Raw genomic sequence first — 24,938 nt, forward strand, 5'->3', positions numbered from 1 at the left:
CTCTCTCTCTCTCTCTCTCTCTCTCTCTCCTGGCGTAGATACAGAGACTTTTTCATCATGCACTTCTTGTCATCGATGCGGTGCGCGTGGCTGTTTGTTTGACACTTCATCAGGATTCGTCTGCCGTGCTTGACAAGCCAGGCAGACAGAGCCGCTGAAATATTAGGTAGATTACTGAGTGCATGTAGGAGATTGTCGTGAATTGGGAACAGTGATGGACAGACTCAGATCTTGGCTCAGCTTTGTTCTATCAGTATGTGCATGAAGAGACTAGCAAGTAAGGGAAGCTACAAGAAATCATCAGGCTCACATATGGCAGTCCCTGTATACAAAAAAAAAAGACATGCTTACCTATTTCCAGCTGTCACCACTTTCCATAAATGTGTCTAATTATCTCTCAAGAATCTTTAGTGGACGTTATTGCCAATTTTCAAGAATTTTCATGATTATGGTGATGATTTAACACGGATTCTGCTTCTTCATTAGCAAAAAACACCCATAAGAACGTGACTACTCATCTCTGGCCTTTGGATACAACAAGGATGACAAACAAAATCCTCAAGGTCAGTAATCAAGACAGAACAAGAAATCCGAGGCTCAAGCTTGATAAAGAGGGAATTAGGAAGAGAGACAGGAAAAAACTGGTTCTTTAAGTGGTAGATGAATGTAATAGATTCATGATTGAAATTATTGATGACTGGTGAATACCTTTTAAGTGTAAGGGACAAAGCGGTGAGGTGTTTGGTAATACGGTTCCTTGATTCACCAAACCGTCATTGCTGCTTCTGCCGGACACGAAGCCAAGAACTTTTTGCTTTACCTGTACTTGTCCTTGCCTTTACTCATCTCCCTGGAGCCTCTTCCCTCTCACCTCCTCACCCTAAGCTCCTCTCCTCTCCCCGGCTCCTCTTTTCCTTATTACCTCTCCCCTTTAATTCTTTGAGCCCCTTTACGTGTGTGCTCTTGCTTCATATAGCCTTGAGAATTTTTATTTATTTACTTTTTTTTTTTCTGAATGCATCATCCCTCTGACTCAACTGCCTTCCCCGCTGTGTGTATAAGGATCTTCTTGGTTGTATATTTGGTGTCGTTATTATTATCGTCCTGTTGTTGTTGTTGTTGTTGTTGTTGTTGTTGTTGTTGTTGTTGTTATTGTTTTTCTACATTGTTATTGTTGGCTCTTATGTTCCTTTCTAGTTCTTTTCTTTCCGCTGCCTCTTTTTCCTCTCCTTTCTCCTTCCTCCTTCCTCCTTCGTCCTTCCTCCTCCTCCTCCTCCTCCTCCTTCGTTTTGTTTCTTGCCGGGTAACGTCAGAGGGAGTGGTGGGTGTGGAGGAGCTTTTCATGTTCTATACTTGCCTCCTACTAAGTATACAGCTTATTAAAATTTAATATAGTGAACGAGTGACCTCGTCATAGGTTGCAAGGCCTACTATCATTAGTCTTTCCTATGTATTCCTATGTATTCCTCCTCCTCCTCCTCCTCCTCCTCCTCTCCTCTCCCCCTTCTCTTCCTCCTCCTCCTCCTCTTCCTCCTCCTTGTATTACACGTTTTCATTGTTTCATATCTCTGTTATGATTTCTTTTTCTATATAGAATATATAACCTTGCCTGCGGTAGTCTTTGGTTTCTCAATCATTCTCTCTCTCTCTCTCTCTCTCTCTCTCTCTCTCTCTCTCTCTCTCTCTCTCTCTCTCTCTCTCTCTCTCTCTCCTGTTTCCGTGTCGCAATGTATCTTGATCTCGTAATGGATATGAAAATCTATGAATAAAAAATAGATAAACAAAAGTAATGAAACAATATTCTGTTATATAATTACAACATAGTATCAATCTAACGCTCTCTCTCTCTCTCTCTCTCTCTCTCTCTCTCTCTCTCTCTCTCTCTCTCTCTCTCTCTCTCTCTCTCTTTCAGCAGTAACTGGAATTTCGAACGCCATAGTGTTTTTCTTATCCAAGATTTATAAGGATTTTCTCTGTAAATTACTAGTGTGCTTATTTTTTTTTTATCTTCTTCCTAGGCATGGTTCTGATGGTGGAGGAGGAGGAGGAGGAGGAGGAGGAGGAAGGTGAAGAAGAAGGTGATAATTTTCTCTATTCACTATCATCATGTTTACTTCTGTCTTATGAAAGTGTCAGATGTCGAATACATTTTCACATTCATATTTTTCTTGAGGAGAGAGAGAGAGAGAGAGAGAGAGAGAGAGAGAGAGAGAGATTAGAACTTGCTCATAAAACCTGCTTGTGTGTGTGTGTGTGTGTGTGTGTGTGTGTGTGTGTGTGTGTGTAGTTCACATGTGTGTGGTATACGTGTATTGTATGCTGTATGCGTTTTCTCCACCCATGTGCTTTGCGTCACAAATGCTTTATGTTCTGTATCATTCTTTTGTTTATTTAGAAGTGGATATTTCTTTAATTCTTTGTTCTATAATTGCTTTTCCTACCTTCACGGGGACTAGCAACTAAGTGGGTTTTATTTCAACTCTTCTCTTACCCCTGGCCAGTTTTCCACTCTCGCATAAAAAAAAAAAAAAGATAGTCTTACCTTTGCATCAGCTTTAGTTCTATAATTGCTCTTTCTACATGCATGGGACTGGCAACTAAGTAGGCTTTTTTTTTTAGCTCATTCTTTTGCCGTTGGCCAGTTTTTTTCCATGTTATATAAAAGACATATATGTTTACGTTTGCATCAATATTTGTAATACATTTATTTTCTACAAGTGTTGCTTCATATATTCATATTCTGCACGTCTCACTGTCTTAAGCACGCTTTAGGAAACAACTTATGTGATTGTGATCAAGGAAACTACTACTGCTGCTACTACTACTACTACTACTACTACTACTACTACTACTACTACTACTACTACTACTACTACTAATAATAATAATAATAATAATAATAATAATAACTTCTAATACTACTAACACTACTGCTACCACCACCACGACCACCACGTCTGCTACTACTACTACTACTACTACTACTTACTACTACCACTACCACCACTACCACCACCACTACTACCACCACTACCACTACCACCACTACCACTGCCACCACCACCACCACTACTACAACCACTAGCACCACCACCACCACCATTGCTTCTGTTACTTATACTACTACTACTACCACCACCAGCACCACCACCACCTGCACCACCACTACTACTACTACTACTACTACTACTACTACTACAACCACCACTTACTACTACTATTACTATGTACAACCACAATCACTACTATCACCACCACCACCACTCCTACAAATCTTCCATCTCCTATCACTATCCTCTTCAGTTTCCCCTCTTCCCACACCATTTTCTCCCATTCCCACAATGCACCTGCCCCAAGCACCACCCACATACCCTCCCATCCACCACAACTTGACCACCTCCTTCCCCCAGCAGGCAGGTAGCATCTTCACCTCCCCTCCCCTCGCCTACCTGCCTCCCCCCCTCTTAGCCTCACCCCTGCAGCATCCTTGGGTATCCTGTTAACCTTGAAGACCTTGTCCTATTTAGACTGGTTCCCTTTTATTTTATTTCATTTTCTCTTTCTTTTTCTTGTCTGTGATGGTTATGAAAGGTGTTTTATTTTTATTTTTGCTGATTTGTCTTTATTTTTTTGGTTTTCTTTCTTTATTTTGTCTTGTTCTTTTTCCTTTATTTATTTATTTTTGGTATATTCTTATTCTGTTTTTTTTGTGTTTTTTTTCTCAGTTATCTTTCTCTCATTCTATTTTTGCTATGTATATATATATATTTTTTATACTTCTTTTCTTTGTTCTATCTTGTTATTCCTTTTCTTTCAATTATTTTTCATCTATTTTACTTTTTGTAGCTTTTTTTCTTTTTTCTTTTTATTTTTCTTCATTTCATTTATTTTATGTTAAATGTCTTATTAATAATATGCAATGATTAGATTTTCTTTTTCTTTTTTATTTTCTTTAATTTACTTTTCTTTACTTTGTTCTTTATTTTCTTTCAGTTATTTTTTTCCTTCTTATTCTTATTTTTGGCGGTAGATCATCTTTTTCTTGTATTTTGACATTTCTTTAATTCTCTCTTGTTTATTTTGTTAGATACGTGATAATTATTATTTTTTGTAAGTGTGTATGTGTTGCTTTTATCTTTATTATTTATATTATTTTTTGAAGGTGGGATTATGCAATATGTTTATTCTGAATTTTAAAAGTTAAGTAACATACAAATTACGGGCCGCCGTGGTACAGTGGAACCATTGGAACCATGCGTCTTTTAGGGCTCGTGGGGTCTCCAAGCACGGGTTCAAATCCTGTCCACGGTCCGAGTGTAGGTTGGGCTTCCTCACTCGGGGCAACGGTTTTCTAGCGGGTGGGCTTTGAGAAAGGAAGTACCCTAGAATGTATCCCCTTTAGACCATAAATGAAAGCCCACATGATATAAATAAATAAAAAAAAAATGAGAACAAAGAAATAAACGAGAATTGAATAAATGTAAAACTAATCTCCACTTTCTTGTTCTTCTTGTTTTTCTTCTTGTTTTTTTTTTATCTTATTTTTGTTCTTGTTCTTGTTCTTGTTCTCCTTCCCAGCTTATCCCTCTTAACCCTTTCAGTTCTTGGACACATTTTTATCTTGAGGTTTGTGTAGGATATGACCATTTTATTGACATTTGGAAGGGTCTATGGAGGCTAAAAGATTAATGGCCACAATCTTCACTATTTGAATCCTCCATATGAGTTTCTGAAGCTGTATAAAATCACCAAACAGTAAGCAGAATGAATATGGAAATATGGAAACGCGTCATAGTACTGAAAGGGTTAATCACAGTTTCTAAGGAGTCTTTCCAAATATTCATCTTGAAACATTTTTTCATGCAATCTTTTATCCTTCACGTCCTCGCTGGTACATTCCTCCACCTAATCCTTTTGCTTGTTATTCACTATCCTCTTCCATGCAATGTAACCCTTTACCTCACCCACCATACAAACCTATAGTAAATTACAAGAGGCAAGGAAAACACGAATGAAACATGCCAAAGTTTTTAATCAAAAGGACAAAGACACAGTGTTTCTAATGGCCGTCATGGGGAGCGAGAATCGTAGAGCGGGAAATCAGTGGTAGTAGGGTCTGGGTCTGTATCTGCCGCCGCCGCCGCCTCCATAGTAAGGCCTGCTGCCGTGACCATAACCACCACTACTGTAACTCTCATAACTGCCACGTTCTGAGCTTCCACGGTATCCGCCGCCTCCGTAATACTGATGCGCCTCAGCCACACAGACGCTGACGACCACCGCCATCAGCACCACCAGCACCATCATACCACGGAGACTCAGCATCTGTAGTAAAAGAATGAGTGAGTGAGTGAGTGAGTGATTACTTGACGAAGTGGTAGAATGATTGGTTGCTTGAAAAGAGTGAGTGAGTGTGTGAGTGATTGAGTGGGAGTGAGTGTGTGAGTGAGAGAGTGAATGATTGAGTAAGCGAGTAAGTAATTGAAGGAGCAGGGAGAGGGACTGATTAATTGACTGGTTGAGTGAGTGAGACAATGAATGATCAATTGACGGAGCTGGGAGGGGTTGACTGGTTGACTGCATGGTTGAGTAAGTAAATGAGAGAGAGAGAGAGAGAGAGAGAGAGAGAGAGAGAGAGAGTGTGTGTGTGTGTGTGTGTGTATGAGTGTATGAGTGAGTGCTTAGTTGACGGAGCGGGCTAGGGCTTGACTGGTTGATTGACTGAGTGTTGAGTGATTGAGTCAGTGAGTGAGTGAGTGAGTTTTATGTAGCGACAAAGGGATCATATAACAAGAACATTAGACATGCAGTAAACAGTTATATGATTACTTACAAAGAACATGAGATAGAGTGCACTTTGGTGTTGAGAGAGAGAGAGAGAGAGAGAGAGAGAGAGAGAGAGAGAGAGAGAGAGAGAGAGAGAGAATAATCTAATTTCTCTTAAAAAAAAACGAACATCGGAAAGCATAACAACTTGAAAATATGAAACGAAAAAATGAAGATGAAACTCAGAAAACAGAACAAAACGAAAAACTTTGCTTACTGTTCCTTGAAGACTTTGGAAGGAGTGACGCTACATGGCTCAGGACTTCCACCTTTTATACCCTGCCAGCTCCTCCTCTTTCTTTTGTCTGGTAATTTTCCTCCTCCTCCTCCTCCTCCTCCTCCTCCTCCTCCTCCTCCTCCATCTGGCGTAGTAACTTCAATCTACTTTTATTTTGAGGTGTGATATTTTTTTGTAGCGATAAATATTTAACCTAAGATGCCTTTGCCTTGTTCGTTGTTGGAGAAATTTGCAGAGGAGGAGGAGGAGGAGGAGGAGGAGGAAGGGGAGGATGGAGGAGAAGGGGAAGGAAGAGAATGAACTTATGTGAACTCAAGAAATGGAGGTGAAGAGGGGACGAGTTTATCCCCCTCCTCCTCCTCCTCCTCCTCCTCCTCCTCCTTCATGAAGCTCACCAAAGTTCCCAAGAATTTTTTTTTCCTTTTTTTTTTTTTTTTACTTGTGGTAGAGTGTGTGTGTGTGTGTGTGTGTGTGTGTGTGTGTGTGTGTGTGTGTGTGTGTGTGTGTGTGAATAATTGCTTGATTTTCTTAATAATTAGGTGGTTATGAGTGAAAAGGGGTTGTGGGAATTGTCTGTATATTTCGATCTCAGTGTATATTCTGTGTTTGTTTGTGTGTATTGTGATCGTTGACTTCTATAGTGTCATTCTGTTTTTTTATTGTTATTCCACGCATGTTTGTTTCTTTTTCCTTAATATTGTTCACCCCTCGTAGTTTTTTTTTTTTCTTCTTCTTCTTGTTTTTTTCTATTTTTATTTGTTTTTACTTTATTTCTGTTATCATGTTTTTTTCCTCTCATTTTCATTTGTTTTTCATTATTTTTTATTTTCTTATTTCTTCCTTTCTTTCAATTGCTTGGTGTTTTAAATATTTTTTGTCTTTCATTCCTTAATTATCAATCTGTATTTATTCCCTCTCCTTTATTTTCTTCCATTGTTGCCATTATTACACATTTTTCCTTGTTTTTTTGTTAATTTACAACACGTCTTCCTTTTCTTTCCTCCCATTTCCTTCCACCAGAACCTGTTTTCCTGCCTTTCCTTCCACTTCCATCCCCGGTATCTTGTTTCCCTCCTCTTCCTCCTCTTCCTTCCCCTCTCCCTCCACCACACCCTGTTACCACTGCCTTCATCTTCTCCCTTGGCCTCTCTTTCTTCCTCCTCCCCCACCCCCAATACCGACCTCTCCCTTGGGTTATGCCTCGCCACTTTACATGATTTTTTTCCCCTCTCACCTTCTTTCACCTTCATCCAAACATCCGCTTCTGTCGTGCCACGGTATATTCCCCTCCAATGAAAAACTGGAACCTTGCTGGGGAAATACAGCAGCGGTGGTTCAGCTGGAAGGTGGAGGCGGAGGGAGGTGGTGCGTGGAGGTGGAGGTGGAGGTGGAGGGAGATGTTGCGTGGAAGTTCAGGTGGAAGGTGGAGGGAGGTGGAGGTTGAGATGGAGATGGAGGGACACTTTGCAGGAATAACAGTAATAGTTTTGCTTTATGTTTTTCGCAAAGTGAGTGATTCGGTTCCAAGGAATGAGAATATTTGTGCTTCGTGGAAATGGAAGTATTGTGGTTTTGGAAAGGATAAACAACATTATATTTTTGTATTTGCTTTTTATTTTATCTTTTTTTTCGTGTATTCAAATTCTACATGCTATGAATAATGCCTTTTGCCAATATCAGTGTATTTATTTCTTTTCTTTAACTCCTTCAGTACTAGGATACATTTTTTATATCATGATTTTTGGGTACGATAAGATGATTTTATTGACATTAGGAAGGGTCTATGAAGGTTATGCAGAAGACTGATGGCCAGAGTCTTCATTACTTTAATCCCCACATAAGTTTCTGAAGCTGCATAAAATTGTCAAATAGTAAGAAGAAAGAATATGAAAACGCGTCATGGTACTGAAGGGGTTAATAACGCTGCATTGTTCTGAGTAAAATAAATAAAAGAAAAAAGATCAAATAAAGAATAGATTACAACGTGCGAAGAACAATAACATGAAATTAATTACAGTTCCTAAAAGAGTTACATTCTCATAACTATCTTTACCATCGTCAGTTATTTTTTACTTAATTATTTAGTTCATTGTTTATATATTTATTCATTATCTATTCTTATTTTTATATTACTACGCTATCAACGGAATTTCTAAAGGTCGCAATCAAGGAGGGCGTCTCAGAGAATAATGACCAGCTCGAGGGGGCGTGACGCAGCAGCAGTAGGAGCCAAGATGTACGATGAGGGACAAAATAAGAAGATAAAAAAGATTTAAGGGGATGCTAAATTAACTCAGAGGTTTGGGTGAAGTGGGGGAGATCAAACAGTGAGGAAAAACGTGTTGTCCTGAAGCAGAAGATGAAATGCGGAAGAGGAAACTAGAGGGAAAAAGGAAACTTGTGGCTGCATTCTTCTACTGGAAATAATTTAGTGTTTAAAATTCGACTACTTTTTATAAACCGGTTTGTTTTGGAGATGTTGCCATGACTGTAGTGTTAGTTAATTTAGGTTTGGCTTTGGAGGTGTCATGATTCTAGTATTAGTTTGGTTAGGTTTGGGAAGTGTTGGTATGATTCTAGTGTTAGTTAGGTTAGGTTAGTTAGGTTAGGTTTAAGGAGTGTTGTCATGATTCTAGTGGTAGTTAGGTTTAGTTAGGTTAGTTAGGTGAGGTTTGGGAGGTGTTGTATTGATTCTAGTGTTAGTTTAGCAAGGACTGCGCCACCACTGACAAAGTAATGAGAATCCAACTGATTATGATAGATTCCTCAAATAAAGAAAGCTTATAATTGAGGTTTTGAGGATATTTTCGTGATTCTGCACAATGAAACTCTACTGTCTCCTATCTTTGACTTGAATTATTGTGTGATGATTTCAAGACACTTCATCTCAACTTCTGAATGATTCCTTTGACTGTGTTCTTTTGGGATGGGCTTCTCCTGAGGGGCTTTTTATGGTCTTTTTTTTTTTTTCTTGACCTTGGCCAGATCTCCTCTTACGTAAAAATAAAAATAAAAAGAAGTTGCCTGAGGTTTTTTCCAAAGAAGAGCGTTGTTTCTCGTGATTAGTATCGTTGTTGTCACTAAATAATGTACAGAACCGGCATCACTATCTATCTTCCTATATACTTTCTGGACTGTTTTCAAAGGTTACCCAGGTTTACACGAGTTATTTCTTTCGTTGATGATGCAGAGAACTACTTACACTGTCACTAGATACGTGAAGAAATGCACACGTGTTAGTATTCTTGCAACAATTTCCACTACAGCTTTTGAAAATTAGAGATAAAACGCACAGAATATTTTAGTTACATCTGGTTCACCACTGGTTCTGGCTTAGGGCTCCTACCCGTCCTCCTCCTATTTTTCCTCCTTCTCCTCCTCCTCCTCCTCCTCCTCCTCCGCCTGCAGTCACTGGATTTGTTGTTGCTGCGCGCATTGTCAAGGGAGTCTACTGGGAATTCCTAGAACCGGATTCGTTCAGTCGCTAAACACACACACACACACACACACACACACACACACACACACACACACCAGGCTTGGGTTCGAGTATGTTTACTGTATTTTGAGCTGGAGTGCAAATACAACCACATCATGATGACATCACGAATCCAAGTACAAGTATGAGTCGTCAATTATATAACTGTTCTCGAATCCAAGTTCAAGTTCAAGTTCAAGTTCAAGTTCAAGTTCACTTCTTACTCATTCAACTTATTTGTTCATCAGCATAGTGTGTGTGTGTGTGTGTGTGTGTGTGTGTGTGTGTGTGTGGTGGATGGGTGGGTGTGGTTGTGGGTGGATGTGTGTGCATTGTATACAATGTGTACAGTGTGTACAGTTCACCTCACCCACACTGATCGCCCACGTCAGGCACCACACAACACCATAACGTTTTCATTATTATTATTATTATTGTTGTTGTTGTTGTTGTTGTTGTTGTTGTTGTTGTTGTTGTTGTTGTTGTAGTGAACAGTACTCGAAAGTACTCGTTAAACTATCGACTACTTAAATTCCGAGTACAATTACAAGTAGTACAATGGAAATTTTGAACCTGAGTATGAATACGAGCACAAGTACATTATAATGTGTACTTCAGTAAGGGTACGAATACGAGCACATGTACTGGGACCCGAATCAGAAACACACACACACACACACACACACACACACACACACACACACACACACACACACACACACACACACACACACACACACACACACGGCCCGGTAGCTCAGTGGTTAGAGCGCTGGCTTCACAAGCCAGAGGACCGGGGTTCGATTCCCCGGCCGGGTGGAGATATTTGGGTGTGTCTCCTTTCACGTGTAGGTGCTGTTCACCTAGCAGTGAGTAGGTACGGGATGTAGATCGAGGAGTTGTGACCTTGTTGTCCCGGTGTGTGGTGTGTGCCTGGTCTCAGACCTATCCGAAGATCGGAAATAATGAGCTCTGAGCTCGTTCCGTAGGGTAACGTCTGGCTGTCTCGTCAAAGACTACAGCAGATCAAACAGTGAATTACACACACACACACACACACACACACACACACACACACACACACACACACACACACACACGGTAGCTCAGTGGTTAGAGCGCTGGCTTCACAAGCCAGAGGACCGGGGTTCGATTCCCCGGCCGGGTGGAGATATTTGGGTGTGTTCACCTAGCAGTGAGTAGGTACGGGATGTAAATCGAGGAGTTGTGACCTTGTTGTCCCGGTGTGTGGTGTGTGCCTGGTCTCAGGCCTATCCGAAGATCGAAAATAATGAGCTCTGAGCTCGCTCCGTAGGGTAACGTCTGGCTGTCTCGTCAGAGACTGCAGCAGATCAAACAATGAAACACACACACACCACGTAGTGTAGTGGTTAGCACGCTCGACTCACAATCGAGAGAGCCGGGTTCGAGTTCCGGTAAGCGGCGAGGCAAATGGGCAAGCCTCTTAATGTGTGGGGTGTGTTCACCTAGCAGTAAATAGGTACGGGATGTAACTCGAGGGGTTGTGGCCTCGCTTTCCCGGTGTGTGGAGTGTGTTGTGGTCTCAGTCCTACCCGAAGATCGGTCTATGAGCTCTGAGCTCGCTCCGTAATGTGGAAGATTAGCTGGGTGACCAGCAGGCGACCGAGATGAATTACACACACACACACACACACACACACAACAAAAGTAACAATGCCAGCATGAGTGGATATGATAAATAGGGTATCAGTGCTAGAAAAGCTGCCAATTATTACCGGTAGACATCGCCAGACAAGTAGGGAAGAGCGGTACTGCACCAAATGAAATGATGGACAAGTTGTGGATGAATATCATGTTTTATTAGTGTCGAAACCAGGATATCGTTCAGTTAACTATATGTACCTGAATATTACATATTGCGCCCAAATCATTTTAAGTTTACCGAATTGATGCAGAGGAAAAATATAGAATTGTTAACAAATTTAGCACAATTTGTTAAAGGTTTGTTAGTGTTATTCAGATGAAGCAATGTTTTGATATATTTCGTGGGAGCTGTGTTCCTTACTCTGTATAGTGAGCAATAAATGTATTCTATTCTATTCGCGCGCGCGCGCACACACACACACACACACACACACACACACACACACACACACACACACACACACACACACACACACTATTTGTTATTCTTCTTCTTGGTCATTTTCCGTGTGAGTGACATGAATCGGGCAGTATATTTATTTTTTAAGGCTGTGTTTATACTTGTCCGTGTGTTACTCATGAGATTCTCGTGCATAAAGACAAAAGGCTCTTAGTTCAGGTAGTAGCGTCGCGGCGCCGCCCTTGGGTGACATGCAAGACCCGGCCACTGACCCTGCTGTATGTTATGTGTGAGGGACATTAACAAAATTCTAAGAATCAGTAACCAGGATAGAAAAAGAAATAATTAGTTACAGGTTGAAAAATTTAAGTATAAGAAAAAATTGGATAATTACTAAATTATTGCATAAACGAAAGAAGAAAAGGAAGAAAAAAATAAGAAAAGAAAAAAAAAAAAGAAAGAATAAAAAGCAAATGAATCTGAATTTTGCCGGTAGAAACAAGAACTGCACTAGATCTCAAGGTAACCCTGGGACCATCGAAACCACCTGCAGTAGAGGCAACAACTGGGGAATCCTTGACCGGAAAGCAAAAACCAGCAAACCAGCAAGTCACCGTCAGTTCACGTGGTCAGGAGCAGGAACCAGGAGTATCAGGGCGCGGCAGGAGTGAGGGGGAGGGAGCGGTGACCGGTTGCTTCTCTTGTGGTGCAACGCTCGCGAATACCAGCCTTTAGTGTTTGGCTTGTGCTATTGGGAGAGAATCAAAGGCAGGAGATGGTAAAAGAAGGTAGTAAAGGAAGGAAAGGACTGGTGTTGAGGGATGTTCGTAACAGGTGTTAGGAGAGGAAGTGGGAGGGTGGGATGGAAAGGGAGGGGATGGAAGAGGGGAAGGAGGTGAGATTAACTGGTCACTGGTCAGTTGGGAGAAACCTGATGGAGGATTGTCTTTCGTCTTCTTCCTTCTCCTTCGCCTCCTCCTCTTGTCATCCTCAAACAGGAGCAAATGAAAGGAATGGAAGGAAAAAGATAAACAAGACAAACAAAAATTACCTGAACTTGCACAAAAACAAAATTTAAAATAGAAAAATTCAAACAATAATTCCTTTTTCATTTATTTCATTATGTACTTATTACCATTCTTAGACTTATGTTAAAAAATTCAAATGTTTTGTAAATGATAGTGGACTGAATTGTGAGTGATTGTAATGTCAGCACTATAAAAAATGAATCTTTCGTGATTTCTTGAGTGAATTGGTGTGTTTATAGTGACAGGTGGAGAGGTAAGGCTTTGGTGGTGCAAGGCGTCTGAAGTAAACATGTTGGTCGGTTTTGCTTGGTTGAATCTGAAATACGAGTTACTGAGGAGTTCCCGAAGGACAACCACATCAGGAGCCCAAGGTGTGGCTGGTGGATCAGGGCCGTCTGTTGAGAAAATTAGAGACTAGGTAATCCTCAATTTTCCTCACCCCCCAAAAACTTGCCTTCCTTCCACCTCCTCCTCCACCTCTTCCTCCTCCTCCTCCTCCCATGCACGTAATGGTCTGTTTTAATGGCAGCCAAACACCACACCCGCTTTTTGTTCTTTCATTTTATTAAATTTTCTCGATTTTATTTTAGTTACCCCATTTCCATTCTCTCTCTCTCTCTCTCTCTCTCTCTCTCTCTCTCTCTCTCTCTCTCTCTCTCTCTCTCTCTCTCTCTCTCTCTCTCTCTCTCTATCTATCTATCTATCTATCTATATATATATATATATATATATATATATATATATATATATATATATATATATATATATATATATATATATACATCGGAACAACAAAATTTCTACTTTATGAACAGAAAAACACTGTTGATAACTCGTCTAATTGTCTCTGTTGCCTTTGCAAATAGTCGCGGTGGAAAAGCAAAGGCGCCGTTATGTAGAAGTAAATTTTTTTTTATGTAAAAACATTAATCTGGCCAAGGGCAACAATAAAGACTAAACAAAAAAGCTACTTAGATGCCAATTTCCGGGCAGGTCAGAGTTAGCCAAAAGAATAGGAATGTCAGCGTGCAGACTTGACACTCGAGGAGCTGATGGTGGTAATGTTACTCGCCTCTAACAATTCCACTGGTAGTATTCTGCGCCTCTCTCATTCTATAGGAGACATCTTGACATATTCCATTGTAGCTGCTTCCTCAATTTGTACTGCGCGAGAAGTAACAATTATATTTTTCTTCGTCGTGTTCTTGTGGATGCTTGTTTATATTTCATACATTTCATTTAGTAGTGTGAATTGTGGAATATCGCTGGTCTCTCACAAACAAGTATTTCCATTCAGATAGTACAATTACTACATTTACTATTACTGCATCTTTTCTTACACTGTTTTCCATAGTTTTTCGTTCATTCATCCGTTCATCCGTCATTGTTTTGTATGACTGTAGGTGACGTGAGTCTGTACATATTGGTGTGTGTACGTAGGTTTATCAGAAAACAGGTGTGCGTCTCCAGATGTTGGGATGTGGAGATGTCCACCATCCCATCCCACCCGCCACCGCTGCCTCCTCCCACGCCTACCTCACGCCCTTACCACCCCCGTAATCTTATCTAATGGTGACGTTAATTAAGTATGAATGTGTTACTACTACTACTACTATTAATAATGATAATAATAATAATAGTAATAATATCACAAAAATGTCACAACTACTTTTTTATGTAAGAGAAGAAACTGGGCAAGGGCAACAAAAAATAGATTAGAAAAAAGACGCGCTTAATTGCCAGCCCCCTTGTAGATCAAAGGGTCAGCCGAAAGAAAGGACTACTACTATTACTACTATCACCACTTCTACCATCACCAATGTATCACTACTACTACTACTACTACTACTACTACTACTACTACTACTACTACTACTACTACTACTACTACCACTACTACTACTACTACTACCACCACTACTACTACTACTACTACTACTACTACTACTACTACTACTACTACTACTACTACTACTACTACTACTACTGCTGCTATTATTATCTGGCGTTAATTTTTTTTTTTATGTTATGGCTTATAGCGCCTATAGGCATACTTGAAGAGTATATGTGGGAAGCACTGTTCAGCTTTCGCCCATAGTGGCGCAGGCAAGTTTGTTTATAGTGGTACCCATATTAGGGCCTATATCGTGGCAGGACACGACCGCTTTGCTTGATGGAGTCATGGAGGTGTCTGGAGTCTTATAAAATGTTTGTATGGCGTTTTTTTTAAGGATATTTGACTGTTTTTCCACGTGTTTTCATAGTGTTGTTCTGTGTTTTGTGTGTGTGCTTTGGTTAATGTTATGACTGTGTTATGTTTGATTTTCCTCGTGATCTGCTTATCCCGTCACCGTGGCGTGTTGTGCTGAGCGAGAGGAGGCAAGGAAGAACACATGTGGCGACAACGATATATATCTGTCACGTATTTATGGGGTTTATTATTAATATTTATTATTATTTTGCTTAGTAAAGTGGCACTGTAGGAGAGGAATTAAGGCAGTGTGTTGATGCATTGTGTTTATTTACATATTTATTGTTTCCTCATGACTCCTGCATCATTTCATCGTGGCGCGCTGTGAGGAGTGATAGGAGGTAAAGGAGAACACGTGTGCCTGAAATGATACCTATATGCCGTGCAGTATTGTTGATTGACATTTTATGAATAATGGTGAAGGTTGTAAAGCAATGAAAAAATCCTTCCCTATAAATGTTTAATTTCTTTAGCTAATTAGTTTTTCAGATATCAAGTAGACAGTACAGTGACAGAAGTATGGAAATGAGATTACAGACATGATTTTAATTCTAGAATTATAGAAAATAACACATTCAATGTATTTACACATGTGCATGGGGAAAAAATAAGGAAGTGAGAAGTAAAAAAAAAAAAATGTGATCTTTATCATTGACTGAATTAACATCGCAACCTAATTCCACAAATCAAAAATGCTTTAATTCATATCAGAAATATATAATAATTTACATATATATATATATATATATATATATATATATATATATATATATATATATATATATATATATACAATAATGTTCTAAATTCTACAGTATGACAAACAAAATATCAGTTTCCATTAAGAATTAAATGCATTGAATATTGAGAAAAATGAAGTAGTCTGTGGTGGAAGGATGGTAGCCAGTCGCTCTCCACATGGTTTTATTAAAAGAATCATAGGAACTTCTTGACCAACACCTGTAACTTGGGGAAGAGCGTCGAGTGATGCTTTCACCAAGCCAGTAGATGGATCAGTCTCTCTATGTGAGGCTCTTCCAGGTACCTCCTCAACTCAATATGTGGACCTGTGGATTACTGACACGATGTATTATGTGCCAGATTCCTCATCTTTGCGTCAAATTTACACCACAATGACTTTTTTTTGGTTTGTGGCAATTATCGGCGTAACTACCGTGACCTGTGTCTGTGACGTTCTGGCATCAGTTGTTTGAGGGATCTCAGAACGCATTAAGTTTATTAGACGCTTTTCTATCTTTGACATTTGATAGATCTGCAAAATGTACCTTTTAACTCTTGGGTCCAAATGAGTTGCTGCTGTAAGTAAACAATTTCCTTCAAGTTAGGGAAACCGTCTTTCCTTTTAATTGTTTCTATTGTGCCCCATGAAGTAAGTGGCCCTTGCTGTTGTAGCTGGAATTCATACAATCTTCTATTCTTTTAACCATGGGAGTAATTTTCGATAACGATATTGGGTTTTTTTTATCAGTGGACATCTCCTTGGTTGCCTTCTTGAGTAGTTCCAGCATATTCACATGCAATGCTCTGAAGGAGCCTACATTCATCTTTGCTGAGGCCTTACCTTACCTTACCGCAGTGCCGTGTCAGGTGACGTTGGCGACAATGGAGTGCCACACTCTTCTGTTTCCAGCCGACTCTACTACTTCCTCCATCCTGTCTTCCCACCATCTCCTTAATTCCATCCATGTACTTCATCCTCTGTCTCCCTCGTGCTCTCTTCCCCTCAATCATCCCCAAGAGGCAGTCTCTCTCTAGACCATCGCCCCTCAAAGCATGTCCTAAATACCCAAGCTGTCTTTTTCTTACTACAGTCAGTAATTCCCTCGTAATGCCGGTCATCTGCAACACCTCTTGATTTGTCCTTGCCACCCACGGGACCCTTATCATTCTTCTGGTGAACCACATCTCTGCCGCCTCCAGCCTCTTCTTCATTTCCCTGCTAACAGTCCATGTTTCACATCCGTACAACATCACTGACCATATATAACTCTTCAGAATTCTTAGCCGGATCTCAGTGTTCAAAATTCTGTTGGTCAGTATCCCTTTCATTTGCCCAAACTGAGCTTTTCCCATACCAATTCTTGATCTTATTTCCGCATCACATCTACCATCTTCGTCCACCAAGCCTCCCAAGTATCTGAATGATCTAACTTGCTTCACTGCCTGAACATCTACATTCACATTCACCCTCAGTTGTTCCTTTCTCTTGGTCACTCCCATCACTTCTGTTTTACCGATGTTTATCTTCAGTCCAACTAGCCTACATTCCACATCCAATCGATCCACCAGTCTTTGTAACTTCTCCGTGTCTGCAATCAATACAGTATCATCCGCATATCTTATGTTATTTATGTTCATTCTTCCCACCTTTATATATTCCTGCCATTTCATCCATGACGGCCTGCGAGTAGAGTGAGGCCACATATCGCTTTCACCAAGGAAGCAGAGTGAAGTGGTGATAAGCTCATCCTGATCCAAGTACCTCTTCATCATATGATATTTTGAATTTCTTCCCGTTTCAACATTTTCAATCAATTTCTTGGCAGGCATATTGTACTGTCCTTGCAGCTCATAGCTTATCAGATCCTTTTACACTGTAGTGGAAGAAAGCTATATATACTATATGCATATATTTCTCTCCTTAACTTTCTAAATTATCGATGTTTTTTTATGGCTTTTTCCACAACAAAGCTTAGTATGTGTACAAAGCATGGAATTTGTAGAAATTTAATGACATTAATTACAGAAATATTGGCAGCATTGTCTGTTACAATGGAACATACTTAATGCATTATGTTCCACTTTTTGCAAATGAGGTTGAGTTCCTCTTCAGTGTTACTTGCTGCGTAATGTTTAGTCAAACAGACAGTTTCAAGTACGGCAGACTTAAGATCCCAATCAGGAGAATAAGGAACTAAGGAAGGGACGATGTCTGAGTGATGTTAAAAATTTTGTTTCCCGCAAAGATGTGTTGAGACTTGGAACAGTTTGAGTGAGGAAGTGGTGTCAGCAAAGAGTATACATAGTTTTAAAGAAAAATTGGATAAGCGTAGATATGGAGACGGGACCACACGAGCATAAAGCCCAGGCCCTGTAAAACTACAACTAGGTGAATACAACTAGGTAAATACACACACCTAATCCCTGAATCTCACCAAATCTTGTGATAAAAGGCCAGATCTACGTAGTAACCAAGATTTCAGCGGCTGTTAGAATATTTTCCCAGTGTAGGAACATAAAACAAACTCTCCCTGTATGCGAGGTACTGCTGGGGACTCATGGTGCCGCCCCTGTCTAGTAGTCAAGGTAGAGGTGTGTTTGTGGTTGGCCTCAGTACTTTATTCTTGACTTCAATAGCGTAGCAGAGGCAGACCGCCCATCTCTAGTATATATCTATCTATAAGGGATCACTTGAGGGCTGGGTAGAGAGTTAGGCTTGGATTGTAGTGTTAGCGCGAGGATGAAAAAGTTGTCGAGCAAGCAAAAGAAACCTAAATTGAAAGTTTAGGCGATTAAGCATTTTAACGAGTGTAAAGTACTAAATAGTCATTTTAACGTGTGGAAAGTACTAATATTCTCCCAATTCTGCCTTTTATGCTTATTTATCATCTTATAGCTCATTGTCTTCCACATATTTTTCACTTATATCTGACTTCTGAATGCCCTCTCTATATTGTTCACTTTTCAATATTTTTCTTATCTTTCTTCATAATTCCAGGGAGAAAGAAATAGAAATAATAGTCATGCAACTGAAGTAGAAAGCTTAGTGGCTGTTAGGAAGGAAGAGAAACAACTGCAAGGGGAGGGAATTTTCATTTTAACCACGAAAAATAGCTAGAAATTGAAGAAAAATTGAGATATAGTAAGGCAGACTGTAATTCACCTTTGGCTAGTTAAGAATAATGGTCAAGATAGTTAAGTAGTTACCTCATTAATCTTAACGAGTCGAAAATGGTTAATTAGTGTTTATGACAAGGAGAAAATTATTTGTAATTAAGCAACCCACTTCTGGAAGAATAATATGAAGTTGTATTGTGTATTGAGAGACTTGTCAGGGTGAATGGTCTCTCCACACTGTGAGTGAGTCTTTGTTTAACTGATCATCTGACTCGAAAATTATTATATCTATTGTCCTTTTTGTCCCATATTGTGTTTGTTCATTCAAGCTGTAGTCATAAAATTAAGTAAGAAAAGTTGTCATTGATTAGTTTTATATTCATTATGTTTCAGGACTGGTCATATCCAAGTGTAACAAACACTTGCTACGTACTTTTCTTACTGCTGGTGGCATGTTGCAAACTCTTTATTGGTACTTGCGTTGCCAAATGTCATGATAACTGCGTAGGTAGCTGGATAGTCCGTTCAGGTTCTTGTATCTGTTATAACTCCTCATACAACCAGAGACTTAACCATTGCTAAGCCTGAGATGTAAATACAGATAAATATTGATAAATATCTATTTTAGTCCCTGGTTATTTTCCTATATCTGGGTATCTATCAGTACTTATAAGGTCTATAATTATATGATAATACTTCCTAGCAAGGTTCTATTCATAGTTATATCCATCACAGTAACCATTTCTGAAGGTGTCTGAATCACCTCTACGTACCTTCATCCTGCACCATTTTGTACATAGCCATGACTGCTTCTCCTATTTTTTCATAAAGTTATCTAAGAAATACTCGATTCAGAAGTGTTATTTTTATCCTTCTCTATTACATAAACGAGAAACAAATATCATTTTGAAATGTCTTCACTGCTGAAATGCTTCACGTAGCTTCATTGGTTCGAACAGAGATAATACTGAAGCTTCAACTTATTCGATTTTGTAATGGCGGCCATCCCCATTCTACACAGGACGTTACGTTGCTTTATATGGCGATTCCTGTTCCATTTGGCTACGTGTGGACGGTTTACTGCTGTTGGAAGAAGTACCACGTATTAGAGTTCAGGTAGGTTAAGATTTCTGTATTCAAAGGATGTGTGGTGATAAATTATGTGGTGTTATGTGTTTTGGAGGAGAGTTCGTTAACCTATGATGGCCGGCGATCCACCCGGGCAGCTCTGAGGATGAGGAAGAGAGACGTCTGGGACAATTGTATAGGAGTCTGGTGGCAGTGAATGTGGCAGATGCTGAGAGGTAGTGGTGGGCAAGTACCGCTAATTTCAGTACCGGTACGTACCGGTACAAAAGACACCGTTACCGATACTACCGGTCCTGTACCGGTACACACACACACACACACACACACACACACACACACACACACACATACATAAAGCAAATCACACAGCTTTCATAAATATTTTTGTAAAAAAAAAATATAAATAAATATATAAATAAAACACACGGCCATCTTCATAGTATATTGTGGTTCCCTTTTAAAACTGATGGTAAATGCCTAAATTATAGCAAACTAACATGAAAAAAATTAATTTGTAATGGTATGAATTGAGTGGTATGCAGCAGCAGCAGCAGTAGTAGTAGAAGTAGAAATGCAATGGTAAAATGCCGGCCAACTGCAGTGTTACTGCACCGCCAGACGCCAGTCCGCCAGACTGCCATCTGTCCCGGCAACCGATCCGCCGAGTGGTGCCGACACATTATTCAATCTTAGCGTAAGGAAGCAGCAGACTCCCGGCACAGACGCTAGACGGTACAAGCGTCAAGCGGTACCGGAAATGATGCCGGCACATTCAGTCGTACCAGTACAGACGCGTCTCGCCGAGCTACCATGAGCCGCGCAGCACTTGGCAGGACAAGGCGCTGGCCGTGAGGAAAAGTGATTGGTGGAAATGAAGATACCGATAATAGTGATATCTATAGTAGCGAAGAGAATATTGTGTGTGTAGCCTCTCAGTAATCAGAGGTTAACTATTTAAACATGATAGAGGACACAAAGTGGAGTGTGGGTGCCTGCTAGTGACACGGACAGCCGCCGCCGAGCAGTCTTTGGCTAACGTAAGTAATGTATTGGTGTAACTCATCATTTCACGGTGGTGCCATGTCATAACCTAACGTTGGTTACCTCCAGGACAACATATCAGTGAACTAACACCTGCACATACTTATAAAAACCAAATAATTCAAATCTTGAAAACGTAAACAAACCGATCCCCTGACCCGCCGCCTCTCTCCCAGCCATTATCTGCCTCATATATCACTAATTACAGGCCAGACAGGTCACAAAGTGGAGCCATAGGCCTAATCTTTCATGTCAGTTGTTGAGATATATCCGCAATGACCCGATTTGTGTGCTATGGAGGCTCAGTGAGAAGAAGCGGGCCTACCCATGACGTCACGAGCCCCAGTCTGTGACGTCATCACCAGCTCCCGCCCAAAATGCCGGTCCCAGATGCTCGACTTCCACTATTATTTATATTTGTCTCAGTTCATTTATTTCGAGTCACAAGTGCCTTTTAAGGGTTTCTAATGATAGTTCGCAGTGTTTTACCTGTCTTCCATGCTTGAGTTGACTGAAGTACGGTGATGTAGAGGGTGTTTGTGACTTGAATGGGAGGGCCAAAATACGCTAAAATTTTTACCTCCGCTATCTGTGATTTTTTATTTGAGGTTGCAGCGAAGTGTTTGTGTTTTCAAAAGATGGTTTATCATGAGAAAAGTGTGCAAGGCTCCTGAGAAGTTAAAGATGTGGACTTTAAGAATGATATGTAGTCCTGTTAATATTGTAAACAACGTCATTTTTTAAATATTATTTTTTCTAATAGGGCGAGTTGCCAGGTTTTGATATATCGAAATGATAGTCATAATTTTTAAAGAACGTTATCGATTCAGTTGAATGAAATTGGTGGGCTTTGAAATTGTGTTTAAGCAAGTCGAAGTTCTAATACTTTATTTAGTATATTTTTGAGCTATTTTTATTATTCCTTTTCTCGGCAATGTTTTTTGTGTTTTAGAAGTTAGTTTCGATTGATAACGAGTCAGAATTTTTATAACATTCGTGTCCAGCTGCCTTTTTGGGAATCCTCATTTTCAAAATGATTTGCGTAACGAATATATGTGACGTCATCAAGGAGGGTCAACCCCCACCCCGGCTGGACCATGGCCGATACCTGGCTACAGGCCCGAGGGTGTGAGGGTGGGTTGGTGTACGTGTGTGTGTGTGGGTGGGTGACTGTGTGTGTGTGTGTGTGTGTGTGTGTGTGTGTGTGTGTGTGTGTGTGTGTTGCCTTATCTTTTGGTATGAGGGAGCCCACCAGCTGGAATCATTGACACCCAGCTCCCAGCTGGAGGGTATTGGAGGGGAAGGTGTGTGTGTGTAATTTTCTTTCATGGTACTTAGCGTGTGTGTGTGTGTGTGTGTGTGTGTGTGTGTGTGTGTGTAATTCACTATGGTCGCCCGGTAGTCACGCAGCCAGCCTTCCCCATTACGGAGCAAGCTCAGAGCTCATAGAGCGATCTTCGGATAGGACTTGGACTGTGTGTGTGTGTGTGTGTGTTGCCTTATCTTTCGTTATGAGGGAGCCCACTAGCTGGAACCACTGACACCCAGCGCCCAGCTGGAGGGTGTTGGAGGGGAAGGTGGCTGTGTGTGTGTGTGTGTCATTTTCTTTCATGGTACTTAGCGTGTGTGTGTGTGTGTGTGTGTGTGTGTGTGTGTGTGTGTGTGTGTGTAATTCACTATGGTCGCCCGGTAGTCACCCAGCCAGCCTTCTTCATTACGGAGCAAGCTCAGAGCTCATAGAGCGATCTTCGGATAGGACTCTGTGTGTGTGTGTGTGTGTGTGTGTGTGCCTTATCTTTCGTTATTGGAGAGCCCTACCAGCTGGCTTTGTGTGTGTGTGTGTCCTTTTCTTTCATGGTACTTAGTGTGTGTGTGTGATTCACTATGGTCGCCTAGTAGTCACCCAGCCAGCTTTCCCCATTACGGAACAAGCTCAGAGCACATAGACAGATCTTCGGATAGGACTCAGACTGTGTGTGTGTTTCACTGTTTGATCTGCTGCAGTCTCTGACGAGACAGCCAGACGTTACCCTACGGAACGAGCTCAGAGCTCATTATTTCCGATCTTCGGATAGGCCTGAGACCAGGCACACACCACACACCTGGACAGCAAGGTCACAACTCCTCGATTTACATCCCGTACCTACTCACTGCTAGGTGAACAGGGGCTACACGTGAAAGGAGACACACCTAAATATCTCCACCCGGCTGGGGAATCGAACCCCGGTCCTCTGGCTTGTGAAGCCAGCGCTCTAACCACTGAGCTACTGGGTGGTGTGTGTGTGTGTGTGTGTGTGTGTGTGTGTGTCGTTATTTCACCGTTCTATATACGTTTCATGTCTTGCGTCTCTCTTTATTATCCTAGTCATATGCTGATCCATGTATGCTGTCGTTGTGGCGATGCTTACCATTACAGCATGGACTGAATGTTTCTGAACCCCTCCAGCTATCCACCTATCCACCACTGCCACCTTCCCATGTCTCTGTGTCCCTCCTCCCCTTCCCTTCCTTCACATACCCTGATAAGTACCTCTCCTCTTCTCCCAATCTTTTTTTTTTTTTTTTTTTTTTGTAAGGTTCATACAGCTCTCTCTCTCTCTCTCTCTCTCTCTCTCTCTCTCTCTCTCTCTCTCTCTCTCTCTCTTGAATTAGTCAGTATATTTGCAGCTTTCTAAAATAAACTCATGCCAAAAATATAAGAGAAAGGAAAAATTAAGCAATATACTTTCCATGTGTATTCAATCCCCTACTTTCTAATTTACCTATATATTGTTCTGGTTCTTGTCCCACAGAAGCAGAATGTCAAGTTTTCCAAGATATTCGAGCTAAACTGTCCTGTGACTGGCCCAGGCACTGATAAGTAAGTGGTGATGTGTGTGGTGATGACTGGTGATGGTAATGGTGGTGGTGGTGATAGGTGTGAGTGTTTTTTATGTAAGAGAGGTAAAACTGGCAGAGGGCAACAGAAAGGGAAACAAAAAAGGCCCACTTAGTTGCCAGTTCCTGTGCAGGTTTGAGAGGGTTAGCCAAAAGTAAGGGATAAATGTCTTGAAACTTCCTCTTCAATGAATTCAAGTCAAGATGGAAATACAGAAGCAGGTAGGGAGTTCCAGAGTTTACCAGGGAAAGGGTATGAAGGTTATGAAAATGAGAGCATGAAGGTGATAAGTAGTGGAGATGGTGGTGCTATATAGTGATGGTGATAGTGATAGTGGTGGTTATAATTCAAAATGAAAATGATAATGCAAACTGGTGATGATAAATGATAGGTAAGGAATTGCAACATGTAAGTAGGTTTGGTGGCCTCTTACAGCTTCCCTTTTCTCATGTTTTTTATTTCTTACCTGCTCTTTGCCGTCCAGTGCCAAGCAGGTGGGATCGAGTGAGATGGCCAAGCACCTCCTGCACCTGGCTGAACAAGTTGCCTCGACAGGGGAGAACCTAAACATTGCTGAGTGTCTGGAGGTGGAGAAGGGCAGTGCTGGCAATGTCCGGTCTATGCCCATAAGGAATAGAAACTTCCAGATTATTGGTGAGTGTGGTGGTTGCTCATTACTTATTAAACACTTGCTGAAGACTGATTTGTCCATACCAGGCTGAGGTAGCCCTGTAGAGAGGGAGAGGTAGTCAAGGCTACACTACATGACACAATCCATGCTGGATCTTGAGAACACTTCTCTAGCTCTACATACAAGCTCATCCTTCCTACTCACTGAAGTCACTTTGCATTTCTACACTACAAATGTGCCACACCTTCATCCTGGAAAACTTGATCTGTAATAGGAGTGACTCCTTCCCACATCAGTCACCCCAAGGCTCAAAGTAACACTAACACCAACCTGTCCCTGCCTTCCAATACAAGTGTTCCCTTATAACCTCACTTTAAAAGATAGGAACAGACACACTGATGGAGACACTAATTGCATCTTCTGTGACAGCAGCCTTGAGGATTTAAAGCATTTTTTATTATGGCATCTTGGATATCAGGAAATAAGGAAAAGGACATTAATTTCACAGAGGCCAAACATAGAAGAAGAAAATAT

At 40.8% G+C, this 24,938-nt stretch overlaps 1 protein-coding gene and 1 long non-coding RNA gene across 2 annotated transcripts in view; one reads left to right on the forward strand and one right to left on the reverse strand.

Moving 5' to 3' along the window:
• Positions 1-5,012: 5,012 nt before the first annotated feature.
• On the reverse strand, positions 5,013-6,168 carry LOC123506463. Its single transcript, XR_006675434.1, has 2 exons — positions 6,035-6,168; positions 5,013-5,325 (listed from the first exon to the last, which is right to left on the reverse strand). It is a non-coding gene; the product is annotated as an uncharacterized LOC123506463 (long non-coding RNA).
• Positions 6,169-20,841: 14,673 nt separating this feature from the next.
• The window catches only part of LOC123506464 (dual 3',5'-cyclic-AMP and -GMP phosphodiesterase 11A-like), a 23,178-nt gene continuing 19,081 nt past the window's right edge, over positions 20,842-24,938 (forward strand). The window contains exons 1-3 of the mRNA XM_045258567.1: positions 20,842-20,891; positions 23,688-23,755; positions 24,258-24,427. Of these exons, the coding sequence (XP_045114502.1) occupies positions 24,283-24,427 (145 nt within the window). The 5' untranslated portion in view covers positions 20,842-20,891; positions 23,688-23,755; positions 24,258-24,282. The remainder of the gene's footprint in view (positions 20,892-23,687; positions 23,756-24,257; positions 24,428-24,938) is intronic.

Source organism: Portunus trituberculatus, chromosome 20, assembly GCF_017591435.1.
Source record: "Portunus trituberculatus isolate SZX2019 chromosome 20, ASM1759143v1, whole genome shotgun sequence".
Taxonomy (NCBI): domain Eukaryota; kingdom Metazoa; phylum Arthropoda; class Malacostraca; order Decapoda; family Portunidae; genus Portunus; species Portunus trituberculatus.